The following is a 21132-nucleotide window of genomic DNA, read 5'->3' on the forward strand; positions in this document are numbered from 1 at the left end:
GTCTCAATATAGGGTGAGTGCTTTTCGTTTAATGACACTTTATGAAAATACCATACATCTGGATGGTTAGCAGCTGTGACTGGCTGACTACATTGGGATTAGGTAATGCAATAGGATATTGTTCAGCAATTATACATTCAAATTATATAAGCGAAGTAGATATGGTAAAAATAAGTGATAAATTAAAGCTGGAAAAGGAAAGTTAAACAAATTTGTTGATCAGGAAGGTGAAGTAGTTATATAAAAAAAGATACTCTTTAGGATCTCTGTCAGGTCTCATTTCTTCTAAGATCCATTTTCACATAGTACATAAAACAGTGGTCCCTCGTCTATCGCGGGGGCTAGGTTCCAGAACCCCCTCCCCGTGATAGACAAAAATCCGCAAAGTAGTGACCTTAGGCTTTATAAACCTCCCCACACTCTTATAAACCTTTCCCGCACTGTTATTAACCTTTCCCACACTCTTATAAACACTTCCTATGCTCTTAAACACTTTCTACACTCTTAAACCTATGTAATTTTAACATATAAAATTCTATATGGGTACTCACCAGTGAATATACAGTAATGTTTTTTTAATGTTTTAATTAATATTTTTTTTACATTTCAATATTTTTAAGCTAGAAAATACTTATTTTACCACAAAAATAATTAAAATAATAAATATATAAAAATATCTACATACTGCAAACTCCCGTGATATAGCGAAAAATCCATGATACAAAATTAGATATATACAATTTAAAGATCCGTGATACAGTGAGACTGTGAAAAGTGAATCGTGATATGGCGAGGGACAACTGTGTATACTTCATAATAGCAAATGTGTATAATCTAGGTGTGTTTATATAAATATAACAATTTTTCTCTTTATTGGTTATAAAGATGGTTATATGGAGGAGAATTCCTTTCAGTTGGAGAGCTTACTCAACTAATTTAATCATGCAAACAGATGCTCTATTGTTCTTAAGTGTGGCCCTCTTACCTAATAGTTGATTTAAAAATCTCAAACAAAACAAGCAGATAGAACACCTGGCTTCTTGCTCTGTCACAAAAAGAAACCTTCTTTCATTAACACATATTCTACATAGGCTCCTTAGAATGCCTCTGGTTTAGTGCCACCACATGCCAACTCTCCCCGTGTTGGCCTACAGAAGTGACTCACGTGTAGAAAGCAATATTTTATTCTTGAACTGTTTGGTTCAGAGTTTTCTTTTTTGGAACATGGCCCAATTTTGAAGTATCCCTGACTTTTAAAAATACAGTTTGTTTTCTAAAGAAAGCCATTCGGGGAAATTTAAAAGATTCTTAAACATTACTGTGACTCTAAAGATCAAAGTAGAAATTGCTAATATATTGTACATCTGAAAATTTCTCATGTGCTATCTTGAAAGGTAAGTTTTTCTTCCAGGTCATCAGTGTTTTAACCTTTCCTAGTTAATTGCTGGTGATACCAGATTTGAATTACCGCAAAGAGGAAACACAGGGATATTGCGGATCCTCCAACTCTTGCTCACACACTTCTAGTGACAAAATACAAACTGAGGATGAAAGCAAATTATTTTTTCATAAGTCCTGGGTTTATTTTCCCCAGTGACCCGATGTCCTTCCTGCAGTGGCCCAATCAAATAAGACAGTCTTGACACTCTGGTATTTACTTAATTAAACATAAAATAAATAGAGGAAAAAAAGAGTAGTAAGTACGTCTAGTCATAAAATGGTGATAGATGTTTTAGCACTCCATGGCACGCTCGAAGTATTGTTGATACCAATTTTTCCTGAAGTGTATTCCATGGCATTCTGCAGGATGCTAATAGCTATTATACAACCAAATAGTTTAAAGGTCAAATAAATTTGAGAAGTGCTTTTCTAAACAGGGTTTACATCTTTTTTAAAATTGCAGGATTCTCGCCCTGGCCGGTTGGCTCAGCGGTAGAGCGTCGGCCTGGCGTGCAGGGGACCCGGGTTTGATTCCTGGCCAGGGCACATAGGAGAAGCGCCCATCTGCTTCTCCACCCCCACCCCCTCCTTCCTCTCTGTCTCTCTCTTCCCCTCCTGCAGCCAAGGCTCCATTGGAGCAAAGATGGCCCGGGCGCTGGGGATGGCTCCTTGGCCTCTGCCCCAGGCGCTAGAGTGGCTCTGGTTGTGGCAGAGCGACGCCCCGGAGGGGCAGAGCATCACCCTCTGGTGGGCAGAGCGTCGCCCCTGGTGGGCAGAGCGTCGCCCCTGGTGGGCGAGCCAGGTGGATCCCAGTCGGGCGCATGCGGGAGTCTGTCTGACTGTCTCCTGTCTCTCCCCGTTTCCAGCTTCAGAAAAATACAAAAAAAAAAAAAAAAGAGAATTAACCAATGAATGCCTAAATAAATGGAACAACAAATTGATGTTTCTCTCTCTAAAATTGCAGGATTCTCAAAGCCTTTAAAATAATACACCCTATGCCTGTCAGAGAAGGATTTGAATACACAGTTTTCTAAGGAAATTCTTTTGTTGTACATGAATTTTAATTGATAGAAGTTCATGAAATCAGATTTAACATCTTGGACACAAATGCGTTTAGCAAAATGGGTGTTGGCAAGAGAAAAGCTCAGTTCTGCCTTGTAGCGGGAGGCATGGATGACAGTGGCATCAAATTTCAGACTTAAGGTCATTCATTTTATTAGAATATGATTAAAATGTATTGTAAACTGTGTTATGTTTTATTAAACCAGAAAGTTTCAGATCCTTGTTGCTGTTACTTCTAGAGGGGCAGATGCTTTAAATTAATTCCCCTTTTCTCAGACATAGTAAACACTGCCAAAAATTAGAGAAGAAAAGTATATTTGGAATTTTGTGTACAAGACTAAGTTTTTAATCAATACCATTTTTAGGAAAGCCTTGGCTGTCAGTCTAATTTGATGGAGAGATAACGAGGGTTTGAAATCTTTTCATGAACTAAGCTAATGTTTAAGTAGCCAGGTAATGAGTGGTTCCTTCAACATCCCGAGCTGGTGATGCTCAGATTTAAAGATAATTAAATTGCTAATCTTTCAAAGATACCTTGACTCATGTAAGAAAGTCCATAGGAAAAATTCCAGTGCAGATAATTACATTTAATCTGCCCATATCTTTCACTTCACATTTCAGTGAAATTCTTTGCTTGAAGAATGCTGACGGCTTCCTGTCTTCTAATCCAGTACCATGGTTTTCCAAGGTAGAGAAAAGTGATAGGAGGTTATGACGAGGGGGCTTTGTGAATGCGTTTGTATCTTATTTGGACAACTGTGTTTAAGTTGTCTAATGCAAAAAGTACAACTGAGAATGAAAATGAAAAGTATATTAAAATTAAGTGTACATATATACCATGATATATATTTAAATGTCTTCACCTTTTACAAGCTTGAATGCTTGTTAGCAACATCTCTTAGTGTACACGGTTAACTGGCTTTTTGGAATTGATTTATCTTTTTGTTTTATTGTAGGTGGAAAAGTCAATCAATTGACTCTCCAGAACACTGCAACTAAAGCGATTATTCAAGGTCTTATGCCAGACCAGAATTACACAGTTCAAATTATCGCATACAATAAAGACAAAGAAAGCAAGCCAGCCCAAGGTCAATTCAGAAGTACGTATTTTCATGTCCTAATGTGCTGTCATGGGCTCTGTCCCAACTCTGAGTTTTAGTCTGCAGTAAATATTGTAACAGGTTGAAATTCTAGGTTGGTTTAGATGTAAAGAAATCTTAAAAGACATTTAGTATAATCTTCCATGAGTTTCTTCTGTTACCAGTGCTTTTTTCTTCCTCTTGCTTCACCCAAATCATTCAAATGCTATCCATGACTCTGTCTGCTAATCCTTACCCAGACATCTGTATACCTGGCATACAATGGGTGCTCACTAAATACTTGACGAATGACTAAATGAATGATGCCGGTTCCTCCTCTATAGTATCCCTAATAAGTGTCCATCCAGCCTTTACAAAACCAACCTATTAACAAGGAACTTAACTCTTTCCAGTAACTAATCAGTTATTGTTGACTAGATCCCATGACAAACAAGTTTGTGAACAGAAGCAACATGGTAAATATTAGAGACAGAAATACATTCAGGACTCTGCGAAGGGAGGTGCTCTCTGTCCAGGTAATGGGCTGGTAAGAGAGTGGATAGGGAATGGTTTCCTGTCTGAACTAGTGCTCAAGTAGTAAGTGGGGCGAACAGAAAGGGTGGGGCCTGCAGAGACAGTCTACGCAGAGGGGACAGCTCTGAGACAGCCCAATCCATGTCCGCACTGTTTCTTTAGAAAGCTTTGCTTTACACTGAGTTTTAAACTTGTTCACACAGGCTCTGATTCTTCTGCCTTTCAGGAGATATTCATTGACTAATTGATTGATTCATTTTTTTTAATTAAAAAATATATGTTGCTTGTCTACTAAGTGTGAGGCCCTATTCTAGGAACTGGGGCGTGACAAATCTCTGCCCCTATGGGCCCTATAGTAGTGATTAGAGACTACATCACTTCTTCTTGGAGGTGGCGTTTCAGTCGTGGAGGGCACAGCTCTGTGTGTCACGAATGCAAACAGAAGAGGCCTGCCCGGATTAACTTTCGGCGTTGCTTCATTGTTAAAATAGACTCTTCAAAAAAAAACCCCACTTATTATTAAGGACAGTTTTAAACATTAAATAAAAAGAAGAAGCAGAATAATAGTATAATGAAAGCCTAAGTATCCGTCTCTAACTTCAACAATTCGCCATTCATGGCCAGTCTTATTCCATCTATTACCCCTCCCCCCATATTATTTTGAAACAAATCCTAGACAACATTTCACTTAATAATAGCTTTTTAAATCTTGCCGCTGGGATTAAATCCCCAAATCGGGAGGCTGTGGATTCTAGAACTCTGTGTGTAGCAATGTTGTGTCTGGATTTTTTTATTTCTCCCTCCCTTTTTTCTTCTTATTGTTCTAGGGAATGTTTTATGAGACATATTTTGCGATTTTTTTTTTAACTTTTTTCAAGTTGAAAAAGCTCCACAACTCTGTTAACCTACTACCTCTTGAAACTCCTGAACAAAGATGTTTGGTCAATCTGCCTGTCAGCAGGCCATACAAATGTTTTAAATGTTACATTCTTTTGAGATTTGCATTGTCTGGAAGCCCAAGGAAAAGGGTTTTTTAAAAAATGTTATTTTCAGTATAAAACAGACTTCTGTCTCTTTTATTAGCACTAAGCTTCAGTTTCTGGCCTCTGACATCCATCCCTACATGAATAAGCAAAATCACTGTTCTCCAAGTTCGTGAGAAGCAGTAAGAGGGACAAGGGTTTGATCATTTGACAATCGCCCGAAGGTACTGAAATTGCTGATTGGGCATATTCCACTGAGTGTGCAGCATAAAAAACACAGGTCACCTTTAAAAGATTTCCCAAGACCTATTTACTCTGAACACATAAAAGAGCATGCCTCTGTCTTCGGCTTGCTTAGCACTGCTGAAAGCATCTTCCTGAGACCATCTAACTGGTGAGTTGGATACATTAGAGGAAAGCTTCTATTTTTTAGCTACGTTATTTTTGTTGGCAGGGTTGAGAGATTAATTCTTCCCAAACAACAGTCTGTCAGAATGAAATCAAAATAACTTCTTTGGATGGCTTCCTGTTCCATTTTGCATTTTAGTTACGTTTTAGCTCCCTGGGAGGTGGTATTAAAGCCTGGTGCCCCCTCCCTGGAAAACTTTCACGGTGGGATCCAGGACAAGACAAATGCTATGAATACAGGTTTGCAGTGGTATAGGGGATTGAATTCTCCCTACGTCCGTTTGCTGGTACAGGGAAGCCTAAGAGATAGTCTTTGGATTTTGAAGACAGACAGGCATGTCGGATCTGCTGTACAGTAGGTTTCCAAATCTGGTGTGTGTCTTTGGCAGAGCAACTCACCCATGCCTAACCTCAGTGACCTCATCATCGCCAAACGGGGCTGATGACACATGCCTATGATTGTGCAGGATAGATCATTTCAGCACATGGTAAGGGGCACGGTAGCTATTGTTATGCTTAATGCCGCTTTGCTTGTGACAGTCTGTTTTCTACTGATTTTCCTTCTGCATGAGGACACAGCAGTTTCATGTGGCATATGTGTTACATCTTATGTGACCTAGTGGCCAGGTTCAAGGCGACTTATTTTTACTTGTTCATTGGTTGAGTGGGCCGTGGCCCTATTTTGGCAAACGTCCTTTTCAGCTACCATTTCCCCCATTTGAGATGACATTTTGCTTATCTCTGCCTATAAAATCTGTTTCATTGTTCAGAGTCTGGCTCAAATGTCATTTTTTTCCCAGCGATGTTTTCCGAGTCTCTAAAATTATTCTTTCTCAGATTTATTTCTTCTGATAGCACTGCTTGGCACAATTTTCCTCACACTAAAGTTGCATACTTTTTTTTTTTTTACCCAGAATGTGAGCAATTTGAGGCCATGGCCTATGTGTGGGTGGGATTGAAGATGTAGATTTGGAAATTATCCACAAAAGGGTGAATATTACAATGGTGAGATGATAAAATTATAGGTGGGGCATACAGAGATGAAGGCTAACTTAGTATATAATCATGTTTTATAAACAAGGACCCAAAGAATAAGAATGTTAAGAAGGGTCAGAGGAATACAAGAAAACCCAAGATAATGCCTTTGTAAAACCTGAGAGGAAAAAAAAGAATTTAAAGAAAGGAGTGATCCATATGACCCAGCGCTTACATATCTGGGTGTCTATCTGAAGAAACAAAAACACTAATTCTGAAAGATGTATTAGCTTGACCTGTGGTGGCGCTAGTGGATAAAGTGTTGACCTGGAATGCTGAGGTTGCCAGTTCAAAACCCTGGGCTTACCCAGTCAAGGCACATTTGGGAAGCAACAACTACAAGTTGATGCATCCTGCTGCTCACCAACCCCTTTCTCTCTGTCTCTCCCCTCTCTAAAAATCAATAAATAAAATCTTTAAAAAAAATAAAAAAATATGTATTACACGTCTCTCTTCATTGCAGCATTATTTATAATAGCCAAAATATGGAAGCAACCTAAGTGTCCATCAATAGATAAATGAATAAAGAATGCACACACACTGGAATGTTACTTAGCCATAAAAAAAAGAGTGAAATCTTGCCATTTGAGACATCATGGATGGGCCCGGAGAGTATGATACTAAGTGAAATAAGTCAGACAGAGGACTTATAAGTGGACTCTAAAAAAGCAAATGTACAAATAAAGCAACAAAAAAACAGAAACACTAATAGATGCTGTTTGCCGGAGGGGGTGGATGAGGGAATGGATAAAAAAAGGTGACAGGGAATAAGAGGTACATACTTCCAGTTATAAATTAATTAAGTCACAGGGACATAATGTACAGCTAGGGAATAGTGTCCATAACATCGTAATATCCTTATATGGTGACAGATGGTGACTAGACTTATTGTGGCAATTACATTGGAAGCTTTATACATTTTGAATAACTACATTGTACACCTGAAACTAATATAATATTTTATGTTAACTGTACTTTAATAAAAATAGATGAATTAATTTAAAAAATAAAGAAGGGAACTTTTCAAAGTGGCCCAGAACTTATAAAGAAGTCAGAGCCCTGGCCAGTTGGCTCAGTGGTAGAGCATCAGCCTGGTGTGAGGGTGTCCTGGGTTCAGTTCACAGTCAGGGCACACAGGAGAATCGCCCATCTGCTTCTACACCCCTCCCCCTCTCACTCCTTTTTCCTCTCTCTCTCTCTCTCTTTCTCTCTCTTTTCCTCTACTCCTGCAGCCATGGCTCAATTGGAGGGAGTTGGCCACAGGCTCTGAGGATGGCTCCATGGCCTCCACCTCAGACACTAAAAAATGGCTCCAGTTGCAATGGAGCAAGAGCCCCAGATGGGCAGAGGATGGCCCCCTAGTGGGCTTGCCAGGTGGATCCCAGTCAGGGCACATGTGGAAGTTTGTCTCTGCCTCCCCTCCTCTCATTAAATAAATTTAAAAAATAATAAATAAAAAGGAAGTCAGAAAATGAGATCTAAAAGGTGAATTAAAAAAATTAGGTCGGTGGCAATAGCAGGATCAACACCTCTGATATATTCTTTTTCATTTTTAATCTTGGAATTTAATTTCCAGGTACCCGAAAGACATGGAAGGGTTTTTCCCCCATTTTTAAATTTTTTCATTGACTTACTGGAGTGATATTGATTAAGTTTATATATGTTTCAGGTGTACAGTTTAATAATACATCATTTTTATATTGTAATGTGTGTCCACCACCCCCAGTCAAGTCTCCTTCCATCTCCATTTACCCCCCTTTCCCCTCTCCCACCTCCCCTTCCCCTTTTTCTCTGGTCATCACTATGCTGGTGTCTGTGTCTGTGAGTTTGTTTTTAATCTCTTCACCTTTTTCACCCAGTCCCTCAACCCCATCCTTCTGACAGCTGTCTGTCTCTTTTCTGTCTCTATGAGTCTATATTTTATTAGTTTATTTTTTATTATATCCCACATATTAGTGAAATCATATGGTGTTTGTCTCTCTCTGACTGGCTTATTTCACTTAGCATAGTACCCAGGACACAAAAGGTAAGATTTTCTTCTTTTTAACAGCTGAGTAGTATTCCATTGTGTACATGTCCCACAGCTTTTCTAGCCATTTATCTATTGCTGGGCCCGTGGGCTGCTTCCAACTCTTAGTGATTATAAATAATGCTGCAGTGAACATCAGGATGCATATTTTCTTTCAAATTAGTGTTTCAGGTTTCTTTGGATATAGTCTGAGAAGTGGAATTGCTGAGTCATAGGCAGTTCCATTTTTAAGTTTTTAAGGAAACTCCATACTGTTTTCCACAGTGGCTGTACAACTCTGCATTCCCACCAGAGTGCAAGAGGGTTCCTTTTTCTCCACATCCTTGCCAGCACTTGTTGTTTGTTGATTTGTTGCTGATAGCCATTCTCACAGGTGTGAGATGGTATCTCATTGTGGTTTTAATTTGCATTTCTCTGATGACTAGTGATGTTGAACATCTTTTCATATGTCTATGTCTATTGGCCATTTTAAAATTTATTTATTTACTTATATTTTAGAGGCAGAAGAAGGGGAAGGGGGGGGGAACATCAATTTGTTGTTCCACTTATTTATGCTGTCATTGGTTGATTCTTCTGTGGTCCCTGACTGAGGATCAAACCCACAACCTCAGGATGTCAAAATGACACTCTAACCAGTTTTTTGGGTTTTTTTTTTTTTTTTGGTGTTGAGTTGTATAAGTTCTTTATATTTTGGATATTAACCCCTTATCAGATGTATTATTGAAAAATATGTTCTCCCACTCAGTGGGTTGTCTTTTCATTTTGTTGATGGTTTCCTTTGCTGTGCAAAAAAAACCATGTATTAGTTTGATGTAGTCCCATTTGTCTGTTGATTCTGTTTCTCTTGCCTGAGGAGACATATTAGAAAAAATATCATTACGAGGATGCCCAAGAGTTTACTGTCTATGTTTTCTTCTAGGATTCTTATGGTTTTGGTTATGACTCTTACATTTAAATCTTTAATCCATTTGGAGTTTTTTCTTCTGTATAGTATAAAAATGTGATCTAGTTTCATTTTTTTGCATGTCCTGTCCAATTTTCTCAACACCATTTACTGAATAGATTATCTTTACACCATTGTGTATGCTTACCTCCTTTGTCAAATACTAATTGATCATGAATGTGTGGGTTTATTTCTTGGCTCTCTATTCTGCTCCGTTAGGCATCTACGGCCATACTACCCTGAACGCGCCCGATCTGGTCTATTCTGCTCCGTTGAGCTATATATCTGTTTTTATGCTAATATCATGCTGTTTTGATTACTATGACCTTGAATTATAGTTTTATATCAGGTAGCATGAGTCCTCTAACATTTTTCTCCCTCAAGATTGCTGTGGATTTTCAGGTGTTTTGTGGTTCCATACACATTTTTGGAATATTTATTCTAGTTCTGTGAAATACACCATTGTTTGGTGTTTTGATAGGAATCGCATTGAATCTATAGATTGCTTTGGGTTGTGTGGACATTATAATGATGTTATTCCTCCTATCCATAAACACAGTATATGCTTCCATTTATTTGTATCTTCTTTAATTTCTTCAGAAGACATGGAAGGTTTTTAAGGAAAGGGATAATAAACCTATAGTGATACAACTTTGGCAGATGGCAAGTCTCAAGCCCTTTAGCAAATGAATGAAAACCACTAGAAAGAAGAGGGGGAAGAGATGAAAAAGACAGGATCAACAGACAATATCTTAGAGAAGGCAGAAAGGAGTTCAGAGGAAATCACTGCTTCCCTGCATAGCCCACCTCCAGTAGATTTGCTGATTTCCGTGAAGTGAAGGCAACAATTAAATGAAATATCTTGCCATAGGATCACTTCTGTTTTTTCACAGGGCATTTTATTTGTTCAGAAACCATTGCCAGTTGGCAGTGGTCTCAACTGACTCATAGAACTTAAGGAAAGCTACTGTAGCATTTTAAGCAACGGAAAGTCAAGCTAATGAAGTCCATTGGTATGAATAGATTAAAGGACCAAGGGGCATTTCTGGCCCCCTGAATATTTCATGATGAAAAGAACAAAGAAATACTACTGTTTATTACTAAGGAAACTTTATTTTAAGTTTGAAAGGAAAATACTATGGGGTTCTCCACTGTCTATTGCAGATAGATCAGCTCCAAATGAGAATAATCATGGGTAAGATCTTTCTAGAACAAGGACCAATTTACAAGTCTTGTCCAGAAACCTGAAGATAGAGCTTGAATCCTGTGCCAATAATTTATGATTTTATGAGATATTTTTATTTTATTTTATTTTTATTTTTAGTGAGAGGATGGGAGGCAGAGATAGAGACTCCCACATGCACCTGACTGGGGTCCACCTGGCAAGCTTACTAGGGGGCTATGTTCTGCCCATCTGGGCTGTTGCTCCATTGCCCAGCAACCGAGCTCTTCTCAGTACCTGAGGCAAAGGCCATGGAGCCATCCTCAGAGTCCAGGCCAACTTGCTTCAATTGAGCCATGGCTATAGGAGGTCAAGAGAGAGAGAAAGAGAGAGAAGTGAGAGGGGGAGGGGTAGAGAAGCAGATGGGTGCCTCTCCTGTGTGCTCTGACTGGGAATCGAATCCAGAACATCCACATGCTAGGCTAACACTCTACCACTGAGCCAACTGGCCAGGGCCTGATTTTATGAGATATTTTTAAGTTACTTATCATATAGGATAAATCGTGCTAATTTTATAGCAGTTTTGAAGGATGAAATCTATTTGCTACATCTACTCATAATGAGTACTTGATCAGAGTAATTTAAGTTTTTTACCACACCTTCTCATGACAAGGGGGCAAAAAAATAGCACTTCCAATATTTGGGAATGAGATTCTACCATGGAGCTAATTTCTACTGAGTACTTTCAATACTTTCAAGGGCTTTAGTAAAACTCACTGAATTATTTTTTTTAGACTCTAACATAACATGTTGCTGTATTTCTACTTTTCTTCCAGTTAAAGATTTGGAAAAAAGAAAGGATTCAAAACCCAGAGTCAAGGTGGACAAAGGAAATGGGAATAAACCATCTATACCAGAAGGTCAGTTCTTCTTTCTTATTTGCTTTCTGGGGGGTTGAGCTGTTTTAATAACACAGGCAATGCACACACATGTGGCTGTTGGTCCCATCCGAAGATGGGATCTAATGTGAAAATCTTCCTTAGCCCAGTTCACTCTTCCTTCCTCCCTCACACATAATAACTGTCAGCACTTCCCACTCCCTTACTCTCCCGTATTCAATACATCACCGTGTTGCAGTGAATTTATTTTCTGTTGGAATACTGACAGAATCTGCTCATTTCTTTCCGTATCTATTGCCAGTACTCAGCTAAGGTTCCTTTTCTTTCTTGGCAAAATATATTTTAAGCAAAATCTCAATGGGTTTCTTACCCAGAAATTAGAGTGCTCCTTTCAAAATAAATCTGACCCTATGTTCTCCCTACCCTTACCTTAAAACTCCTTCAGTATCTTTCTACTGCTCTTAGAATAGACTCTAGAAATCCTTAGCAAGACCTCGAAGGCCCCACAGTGTCTCATAACATACCTACCTTCCTCTCCTTTCTCATCTAACAACTCAGTGCTTTCTACCCGCTGGCCTTCTTTCAGATTCTTTAAAGATGGTGGTCTCTCCTGTACAGCCACAGCACCTGCCAAACCCTCTGCATGGAGCGCTCTCCCGTATCACCACTCCGCTGAAATATCTGTTTTCCCCCTTTCAAAGCTCAGTTCAATCATTACTTTCTCCTAAACCAGGGGTCCCCAAACTACGGCCCGCGGGCCACATGTGGCCCCCTGAGGCCATTTATCCGGCCCCCGCCGCCCTTCTGGAAGGGGCAGCTCTTTCATTGGTGCTCAGTGAGAGGAGCACTGTATGTTGCAGCACTGCAAAGCGTGGCATTGCTCACGTACAGTACTACTTCCGGTGATGCAGGACGCACCCGTCACGGCTCTGGAAGCGCGTCATATCACTTGTTACGGCTAGCAGTGACAAATATGGAACTAGACATTGACCATCTCATTGGCCAAAAGCAGGCCCATAGTTCCCATTGAAATACTGGTCAGTTTGTTGATTTAAATTTACTTGTTCTTTATTTTAAATATTGTATTTGTTCCCATTTTGTTTTTTTACTTTAAAATAAGATATGTGCAGTGTGCATAGAAATTTGTTCATAGTTTTTTTTATATAGTCCAGCCCTCCAATGGTCTCAGGGACAGTGAACTGGCCCCCTGTGTAAATAGTTTGGGGACCCCTGTCCTAAACATTTCCTAACCTTTCTCCTCTATGACAGGCTCTCATGTAGCAACCAACTTTCCTTCACAGCATTTGCCATAGTTGTAATTTTACATTTACTTATAATTTGAATGTTTGCCTTCTCTACCAGACTGTAAGATCCAAGCGATCAAGGATTGTGTCTGTGTTGGCTCCTCAGCGACTCCTCAGTATCTAGCAGTTTCTGCTACATAACAAATGTCCAGTTTATAGTCACTGAATAGACAGACAAATAAATGGTCAACTAAAAATGTTACCTCCTAATATCAATAGTTAAAAATATAGTTGCCCATTAGTTTGCCTGTGGTTATTTTTTCACCATATTGCATGAATTTTCAGTCACTTTTCTATACATATGCAAACATATGTACAGACTGCCATATTGCATTTTTTGTTCTGGGCATCACTTTGTCAGTTGGGGAACTTTCCATAGTATTGCACATGGGAGGAACCATAGCATTGCCTGAGCACTGCATTTGCCTGCCTGAGTTCAAAGCCTGCCGTTGCCACTTTCAAGCTGAAGTGACTTGTATTGGTTATCCTAATCCAGTGATGGCGAACCTCTTTCTAAAAACCACCCACTTCTGCAGTGCTGGTCAACCTGGTCCCTCCTGCCCACTAGTGGGCGTTCCAGCTTTCATGGTGGGTTGGTGGGCCTTAGAGGAGCAACCAAACAGCACCGTGATTGGCCCACCATAAAAGCTGGACTGCCCACTAGTGGGCGGGAGGGACCAGGTTGACCAGCACTGCAAAGTGGGCGGTTTTTATAAAAAGGTTCACCATCACGGTCCTAATCTCTGCATCTCTGTTTCTTCATCTGTAAAAGGTGTATGATAGAATTTATTTAATTAAGTTATTTGCTATTGAATGTGTTGATTTATGTAAAATACTTAGAATACTTCCTACCATTGAATACTGTTAGCTATTAATTATTGTTAGTCTCCCTCCTTCTTTTTAATAGCCAGATAGTATCCTAAGGAATAGATCTTAATTTTCTATTTCCCATACTAATGAGCATTTACATATTTTATAATTTTCACTATTATGAACGTGCCGCAAAAAATACTCTGAAAGTGAAGTGGCAGGTTAAAGGAGCTGCAGTGTTGACATTTTTGATCATCTACCAAATTGACAATTTTCAAAAACAATTTATTCTTAAAACATACATTTTTTCAACAATTAAAATTCTCAGTACTTAAAATTTTTCCAGTAATATCTCATTACTTTAATTTATACTTCTTTGATTATTAGTGAGACTGAACTTTTTTTTTTTATATCTTTAATGGTCATTTGTATGTTTTTCCCATGTTTGGTCCATTTTTCTTTTGTGTTTTGTAACCTTTTTCAATAAATATTTACAACATTTCTACACATTTTGGATATTAAAACCTTTTCTGTAGGTTCTGATAAATGCTAATGAACACCTGCAGAAGGACTATCCCTCCAGGAATTAATCTGCTTCACTCACTAAACATGTGTTTCTGGAGGAGCCTTCTCTGAGCCCACTGTCAGGTGGGAACTGTTTCAAGGCATTTCTTGTGGTGATTAGGACCTCAGCTAAGACAAAAGATTTTAGGAGATTTTGGGGGGAAAAGGTGGCTTTTTCTTTAATATGAGGGGTGTATAAGAGCAGTGAGCATTCTAAGAGCACTGGTGGTGTGGGAAGATTGTCTTAAGAAGGAAGTTGTAGTCCTGGCTGATTGCTCAGTTGGTTAGAGTGTCTTCCCCATATGCGAAGGTTGCTGGTTCGATCCCCAGGCAGGGCACATGCAGGAACAGATTGATGTTTCTGTCTGTCTGTCTCTCTCTTTCCCTCCCTCTCTCTCTAACATTAATAAATAAAAACAAATTTTAAAAAAGAAGGAAGGTATTTTTGGTTGTTTCCATATCTTGGCCACTGTGAACAATGCTGCATTGAACATGGGGCTGCATGTGTCTTTACGTACCAATGTTTTTGAGTTTTGGGGGTATATGCCCAGTAGTAGGATTGCTGGGGCATATGGTAGCTCCATTTTTAGTTTTTTGAGGAACCACCATACTTTCTTCCATAATGGTTGTACTACTTTACAGTCCCACCAACAGTGGATGAGGGTTCCTTTCTCTCCACAGCCTCTCCATACTTGCTATTTACCTGTCTTGTTGATAATAGCTAATCTAACAGGGGTGAGGTGGTATCTCATTGTAGTTTTGATTTGCATTTCTCTAATAGCTAATGAAGATGAGCATCCTTTCATATATCTGTTGGCCATTTGTATTTCTTCCTGGGAGAAGTGTCTGTTCATGTCCTCTTCCCATTTTTTTATTGGATTGTTTGTTTGTTGTTGAGTTTTATGAGTTCTTTGTATATTTTGGATATTAGGCCCTTATCTGAGCTGTTGTTTGAAAATATCATCTTCCATTTAGTTGGCTGTCTGTTTGTTTTGTTGTCAGATTCTCTTGCTGTGCAAAACCTTCTTAGTCTGATGTAGTCCCATTCATTTATCTTTGCCTTCACTTCCCTTGCCTTTGGAGTCAAATTCATAAAATGCTCTTTAAAATCAAGGTCCATGAGTTTAGTACCTATGTTTTCTTCTATGTACTTTATTGTTTCAGGTCTTATATTTAGGTTTTTGATCCATTTTGAATTAATTTTAGTTCAAGGGGACAAACTGTAGTCAACATCAGATCATTTACAACAACATGGATGGATCTTGATAACATTATACAGAGTGAAATAAGTAAATCAGAAAAAAACTAAGAACTGCATGATTCCATACATAGGTGGGACATAAAAATGAGACTAAGAGACATGAACAAGAGTGTGGTGGTTACGGGGCGGGGGGGGGGGGGGGAGGAAGGAAGAAGAGGGAAGGGGAGGGGGGAGGGGAGGGGCACAAAGAAAACCAGGTAGAAGGTGACGGAAGACAATTTGACTTTGGGTGATGGGTATGCAACATAATTAAATGTCAAAATAACCTGGAGATGTTTTCTCTGAACATATGTACCCTGATTTATTAATGTCACCCCATTAAAATTAATTAAAAAAAAAGAAGGAAGTTGGCACTGGCCAATTGGCTCAGAGGTAGAGCATCGGCCTGGTGTGTGGATTTCCTGCGTTTGATTCTGGTCAGGGCACACAGGAGAAACAACCACCTGCTTCTCTACCCTTCCTCCTCCCTCTCTTCTCTCTTTCTTCCCCTGTCACAGCCATGGCTCTATTGGTTTGAGTGCATCAGCCCCGGTTGCTGAGGATAGTTCCATGGAGCCTTCGCCTCAGGTGCTAAAAATAACTCTATTGTAAACATCAATGCCAGATGGGCAGAGCAATGGCCCCAGACAGGGGTGGATCTCAGTCAGGGTTCATATGGGAGTCTATCTCTCCTCCTCTCACTTAAATAAAAAAAAAAGGAAAAGAAGAAAGTTGTAGACAATGGTGACAACACAGCCCAGAATTATGGCTCCTAGGAGCTTGAAGGGAAACATTAATGGGTTCCACTAGAGACAAAAAGGCCTTTCCCACCAAAGCACTTACCATAACCTCTCTTTAAAGTTGTTCCATCATTTGCATTCAACTGTGCTAGCAGCTCTTTGTTTTCCCCACACTCTACAACTGTTGGTACAAGAGTCTACATTGATACTGGCTTAGATACAATCAGACATATTTCACATATTTTAGAATTTTAATTTAAATGCAAAGAGCTAAGAACCTTAAGAGATGTTGCTATGCAGTTAAATATTTACTTGTTTTCAATCTACTGTATGTGTTTCCTCACTAATCCCAAACTTAACTCCCAAACAAAAGTGGTGTTTGCCTTTGAGCATAATAATATCGATGTATTTGTATCAACGGCTATTTCTCTTTTGCTGTCTAAACAGTTTTCTCCAGTTATTTCTGCTGTTTGCATAGGAATGAAGATTCTGATTGAGAAGGATTGAGACAGAGAGGAAAAGTAGGATAAAATTTCCCTTCTATTTTCTTTTCAATGATTTTCCAATTAAGATCTCTGATGTACTTTTTTATAATGTAATATTTATTTATCTATTTTCATTTTCTACAATGAGAAGATAAGGGTAGCGTCACAATGTTTTCCTTTTCTGGGAAAAAAATGAGATGAGTTTAAATGATCCTTTCAAGGGCATGGCAAACTATGGCCCACTGGTCAAGAACAGTCTTCTATTTTCTAAAAGTTTGAGTGGAACATAGCTAAGCCCATTAATTTACATTTTATCTAGAGCTGCTTTCACAATATCAGAGTTGAGCAGATGAAACAGATATCATATGACCTGCCTACGATATTTTTTATCTTGCTCTTTTCAGAAAAAGTTGGCTGATCCTTGCTTTTGAATGTGTTGGAACAGAATCACTTGATGAACTGAATAATTCATGCTTTTCTGAGGACAGCTGGTCTGTTTTTGGTAGTTCCAATAAGAACTGCATGAGATATACTCTCACATATAAACATTCAAAGGATCCTACTTCTCACATTCCCATATTTGATTTTTTTACCTGATGAAATATGAGAACTCCTGAAAGTTAGTTGTGATAATTAAATATTTGTTATTAACATTACAATGTATAGTTGACATGAATTAATGTAAGAGACCAATTTTTTATGTCATTGATTTAACATAAATGCATAGAGAAGGTTTGGAGACTCCCTCTTAGTGCTAAGCACTGAATTAGACACCTCCTGATGATCACAGTAGGCAGGATTCACCCTCATGAAACGGACGTAGTCTAGCACGGACTCAGCACATGTTCCCAGTGCCTTGTCTTAGAGAACAGTCAGTTCTGAATTGTGTATATTTGTTACGGTTGAGCACAGTCAGGGCATGTGATTATTCTCAGGGTGTATTTTTACTTACTGACATTGCTTATTTCCCATAAATATTTTTATGGCTTGTGGCTTATGATTAAGAGATCAATTTGAAATTTTACTACCTTTTCTCCTAGTTATTCTGGGTCTTAAATGTGCCGAACCTAGAACTGTGAGTTCAGTTCAACAGAAATGGCAGTGGTGGGAATGTTAATGTTGGAAACGCAGGAGTCAGAAGAGTAGCTAATGCACAGGGAAATGGGGGCAGATTTAGCAGGTTGCTGCTGGTAGGTAGATCCTGACTCTCAGAGGAGAGAGGGAAGGGGTTGGGTCCAGTCATCAACTGGACATTGAGGTTAAGTTGTGGGCTGGGATTCATGCATTAACAGGTTTAAATTGATGTCTATAAAGGTTTGTCATCTTCCTCTTCCTTCTATAAGGATTCGTCCTCTTCCTCTTCCTCCTCTTCTTTGTCTTCTTCTTCCTACTACTACTATTTCTTAATTCTCCTCTTCCTTATTATTCCCTTTACTGTTATAATTACTGTTATCTAGACAGTTGATATGGAGTTCCAGCAACAACACTAGGGTGAACTAGAATATCTCTGCTCATCAGCACAGGGAGAATTCGAGAAAGCCCCTCTCCCTATGCCTGTGTCCTTCGAGGGGAAAATATCTCCCTGAGAATTCACAACCATGGACCTGTGCCACATTTCGATTAGACATGCAAATTTGCACTCTGTGAATGCTCTGCGATTCTTCCATTCAAGGAATTAATATAAAAGTGGCTTAAGTTGGTAAAAAGTAGGGTGCCTAGCTGAAGCAATCATGAAATCGTATTTGAGGAATATATGCTTAGCTCAAATTCTAGATCGCCACAGATAAAATAATGTCAAGAAAGAATTCATTATCCAAACTTTCAATTAGTCAGAAGTCACAAAAATGGTGGTGTCAGAATCCCATGAATTTTAATTATGAAATGATTACATGAACACTATAAAACAAATGGTAACATTATTAAAGTCACAGAAATATTCAAAACAAGAGATGAAAACAATGAGAGCCTACATAGAAGAATAGGTAAGTTTGAAATGGCACCAAATAGAACATACAGAGTTCTGAGCCTAAATAAAAAGATGACCCCACCCAGAACCATGGTGGCGAAGCTGTAGAACACCGAAGTCAAAGATGAGATTTTAAAAGACAAAATGGGACCAAGGAGGAGTAAAAGTACTTGTAAAAGTACCTCTAAGTAATGGAGAGCTAGCTCTGTGTAGTCTGTTCTTCAAACCACTGCTTTTCAAAAGTGATGTTAATTCATTTAATTTATTAATTTAAAAAAAGGACCGAGAAGTTTGGCAAGTTCAGCACACTCAATACATCAGTGACGTGTTTAAGGGAAAAAAGAAATTAATTTGTTAATTTAAAAAGAAAGGTTGAGAAGCCCTGATCTGACACAAGTGTATAGAAGAAAAACTATGATATAACTCTGGGCCTGTTTCTCCTCCCTTCTGTCCCTCAGACAGCCCATAATGCTTCATAGAAGCACAGAGCAATTGCGAAGATAGTCTCTCGTGGTCAAGGCATTAGACACATGGTAGGTCCCTGAGGTCTGGGTAACCATACTCAGAGGAGAAAATCAGAAGACCCTAGGAATTGCTTTCCAGCCCAAAGTTTAAGAGAATGAAAACTAACATTTTCTTCAAGATATTTTATTTCTTCTCCTATTGCACTTTTCTTTTTTCTTCTCTCTCTCTCTCTCTCTCTCTCTCTCTCTTTCTTGGTTATTTATTGAGATTAGTGTGGATTAGTATACAGAGCACAAGTTTTTGTTTGTTTGTTTGTTTGTTTGTTTTATGCTCAAACATCTCTTGGAATGAAATCTTTTCTTGCTTTTTACCAAGCTATGCAACGTTAGGCATATTAACCTTTCTACGTCCCAATTTTCTCATTAGCAAAAGGAGCACAATAGTCAAAATGAGCAGCCAGGGTTGTGAGGAACAGATGCTATCACATCTGTATATGACACACCTGGGACTTAGAGCTGTCAGTTACCACCCTCTTTTCTACTTTTTTTTAATGTCTTATTTTCAAAGAGAAAAGATTAGCATATAGAATGCAGCGGAATGTCTTACATTACCGGTAGCTATTTGTTGAATATTTGGATTTGGCGTGTTTTAGACTCAAAGGGTAAGGTTCAGAGTCCCTTGGAGAAAATTAAGAATGACTGTTTTTATGAAAAGAATGTTTTTATTATTGAAAATGCAGAAGTAGGTTTCTGTTTTTACCTTGATGTTGAAGCATGATAATATATGTTTTCAGGAATTCAAAAGCACATGAGACAGAATCAGTCATTCAGAAAATAATCATTGAACTTTTGCAAAGTGCATTGTACCTGTGCTTAAAATGACAAGATTTCCCAGAGGGCAAGGGAATAGCAACAGACCCCCAGTCTTCTCTTGCCCCCCCACCTGTCTTGATAAGTCAGCTTTAAAGGATTTTGACACCTTTTTTGTTAGCTTCCAACAAACTTTTTTACCTGTGAATTCTCCAGGGGTAAGAAATTGTAGCTCTTCTTTAAATAAATTTGCACATGTCTTCATTTTTAGAAGAACTTGTAGCATCCCTTTTTTCTCTTTTCAATCCAATACTTCCCCACTAGGGGCACTGTGATAGATTTTGGCTGGAGCCTGTCCCCCCACAGGTATGCTTGGGCTCGTCTGGTTATTACCTTTCTCTTGTCTAAGAATTTTCCGTTAAACATCTTGTTTCTATACCTGCAGGGCTGACTGTTGGTGTCAAATTGAGAAGGTGTTTCAACCTTAGAAACTGCAGAATGGCAGGATCTTTTAGTTATTGATAAATTGGAGTAAAAAGGATGATTGAATTGTTGCATTTTCTTTTCTTTATTTTTCTTTTTTTTTTCTTTTCAGAAAAATCACCTTGAGCAACCAAGGTAGACATAGAGTCAAATCATGTAGGTCCATGTACAGAGCTGAAAATAATTGGTAATGTAATACACTGGCTCTTGGAGACGAGGAGGTTTTATTTTTAACTAGTGGTGGTTAGGCTAAGTACCCTCCCTTGGATTAGCATGAACTTGTGATCATCAGAAAAGAAACAGAGAATTATACAAATACAATTTTAGAGAAAACTTGATGTAAAAGTATTTCAAAAGGATCATCTATTTTTGAAGGAAGTAAAACCCATTTTAGGTATCTTACATTGTGGTAGGTAGAGTTTAGACTCGCAGGCGTCCCCAAACTATGGCCTGCGGGCTGCAATGCGGCCCCCTGAGGCCATTTATCCAGCCCCCACTGCACTTCTGGAAGGGGCACCTCTTTCATTGGTGGTCAGTGAGAGGACCACTGTATGTGGCAGCCCTCCAATGGTCTGAGGGACAGTGAACTGGCCCCCTGTGTAAAAAGTTTGGAGACCCCTGCAAACAGTATAGAAATGAAGAGATGGTAAAGGAAATGAAGACGGACTCAGAAGCAGAGGTCTCAGAGATGG

At 38.9% G+C, this 21132-nt stretch overlaps 1 protein-coding gene across 3 annotated transcripts in view; it reads left to right on the forward strand.

The window, feature by feature from the left end:
• COL14A1 (collagen type XIV alpha 1 chain) overlaps window positions 1-21132 on the forward strand; it is a 219744-nt gene that overhangs the window by 24237 nt on the left and 174375 nt on the right. For all 3 annotated transcript variants that reach the window (XM_066379414.1, XM_066379415.1, XM_066379416.1), the window contains exons 4-5: window positions 3459-3602; window positions 11512-11595. In XM_066379414.1, the coding sequence (XP_066235511.1) occupies window positions 3459-3602; window positions 11512-11595 (228 nt within the window). The remainder of the gene's footprint in view (window positions 1-3458; window positions 3603-11511; window positions 11596-21132) is intronic.

Source organism: Saccopteryx leptura, chromosome 3 (assembly GCF_036850995.1).
Source record: "Saccopteryx leptura isolate mSacLep1 chromosome 3, mSacLep1_pri_phased_curated, whole genome shotgun sequence".
Taxonomy (NCBI): Eukaryota; Metazoa; Chordata; class Mammalia; order Chiroptera; family Emballonuridae; genus Saccopteryx; species Saccopteryx leptura.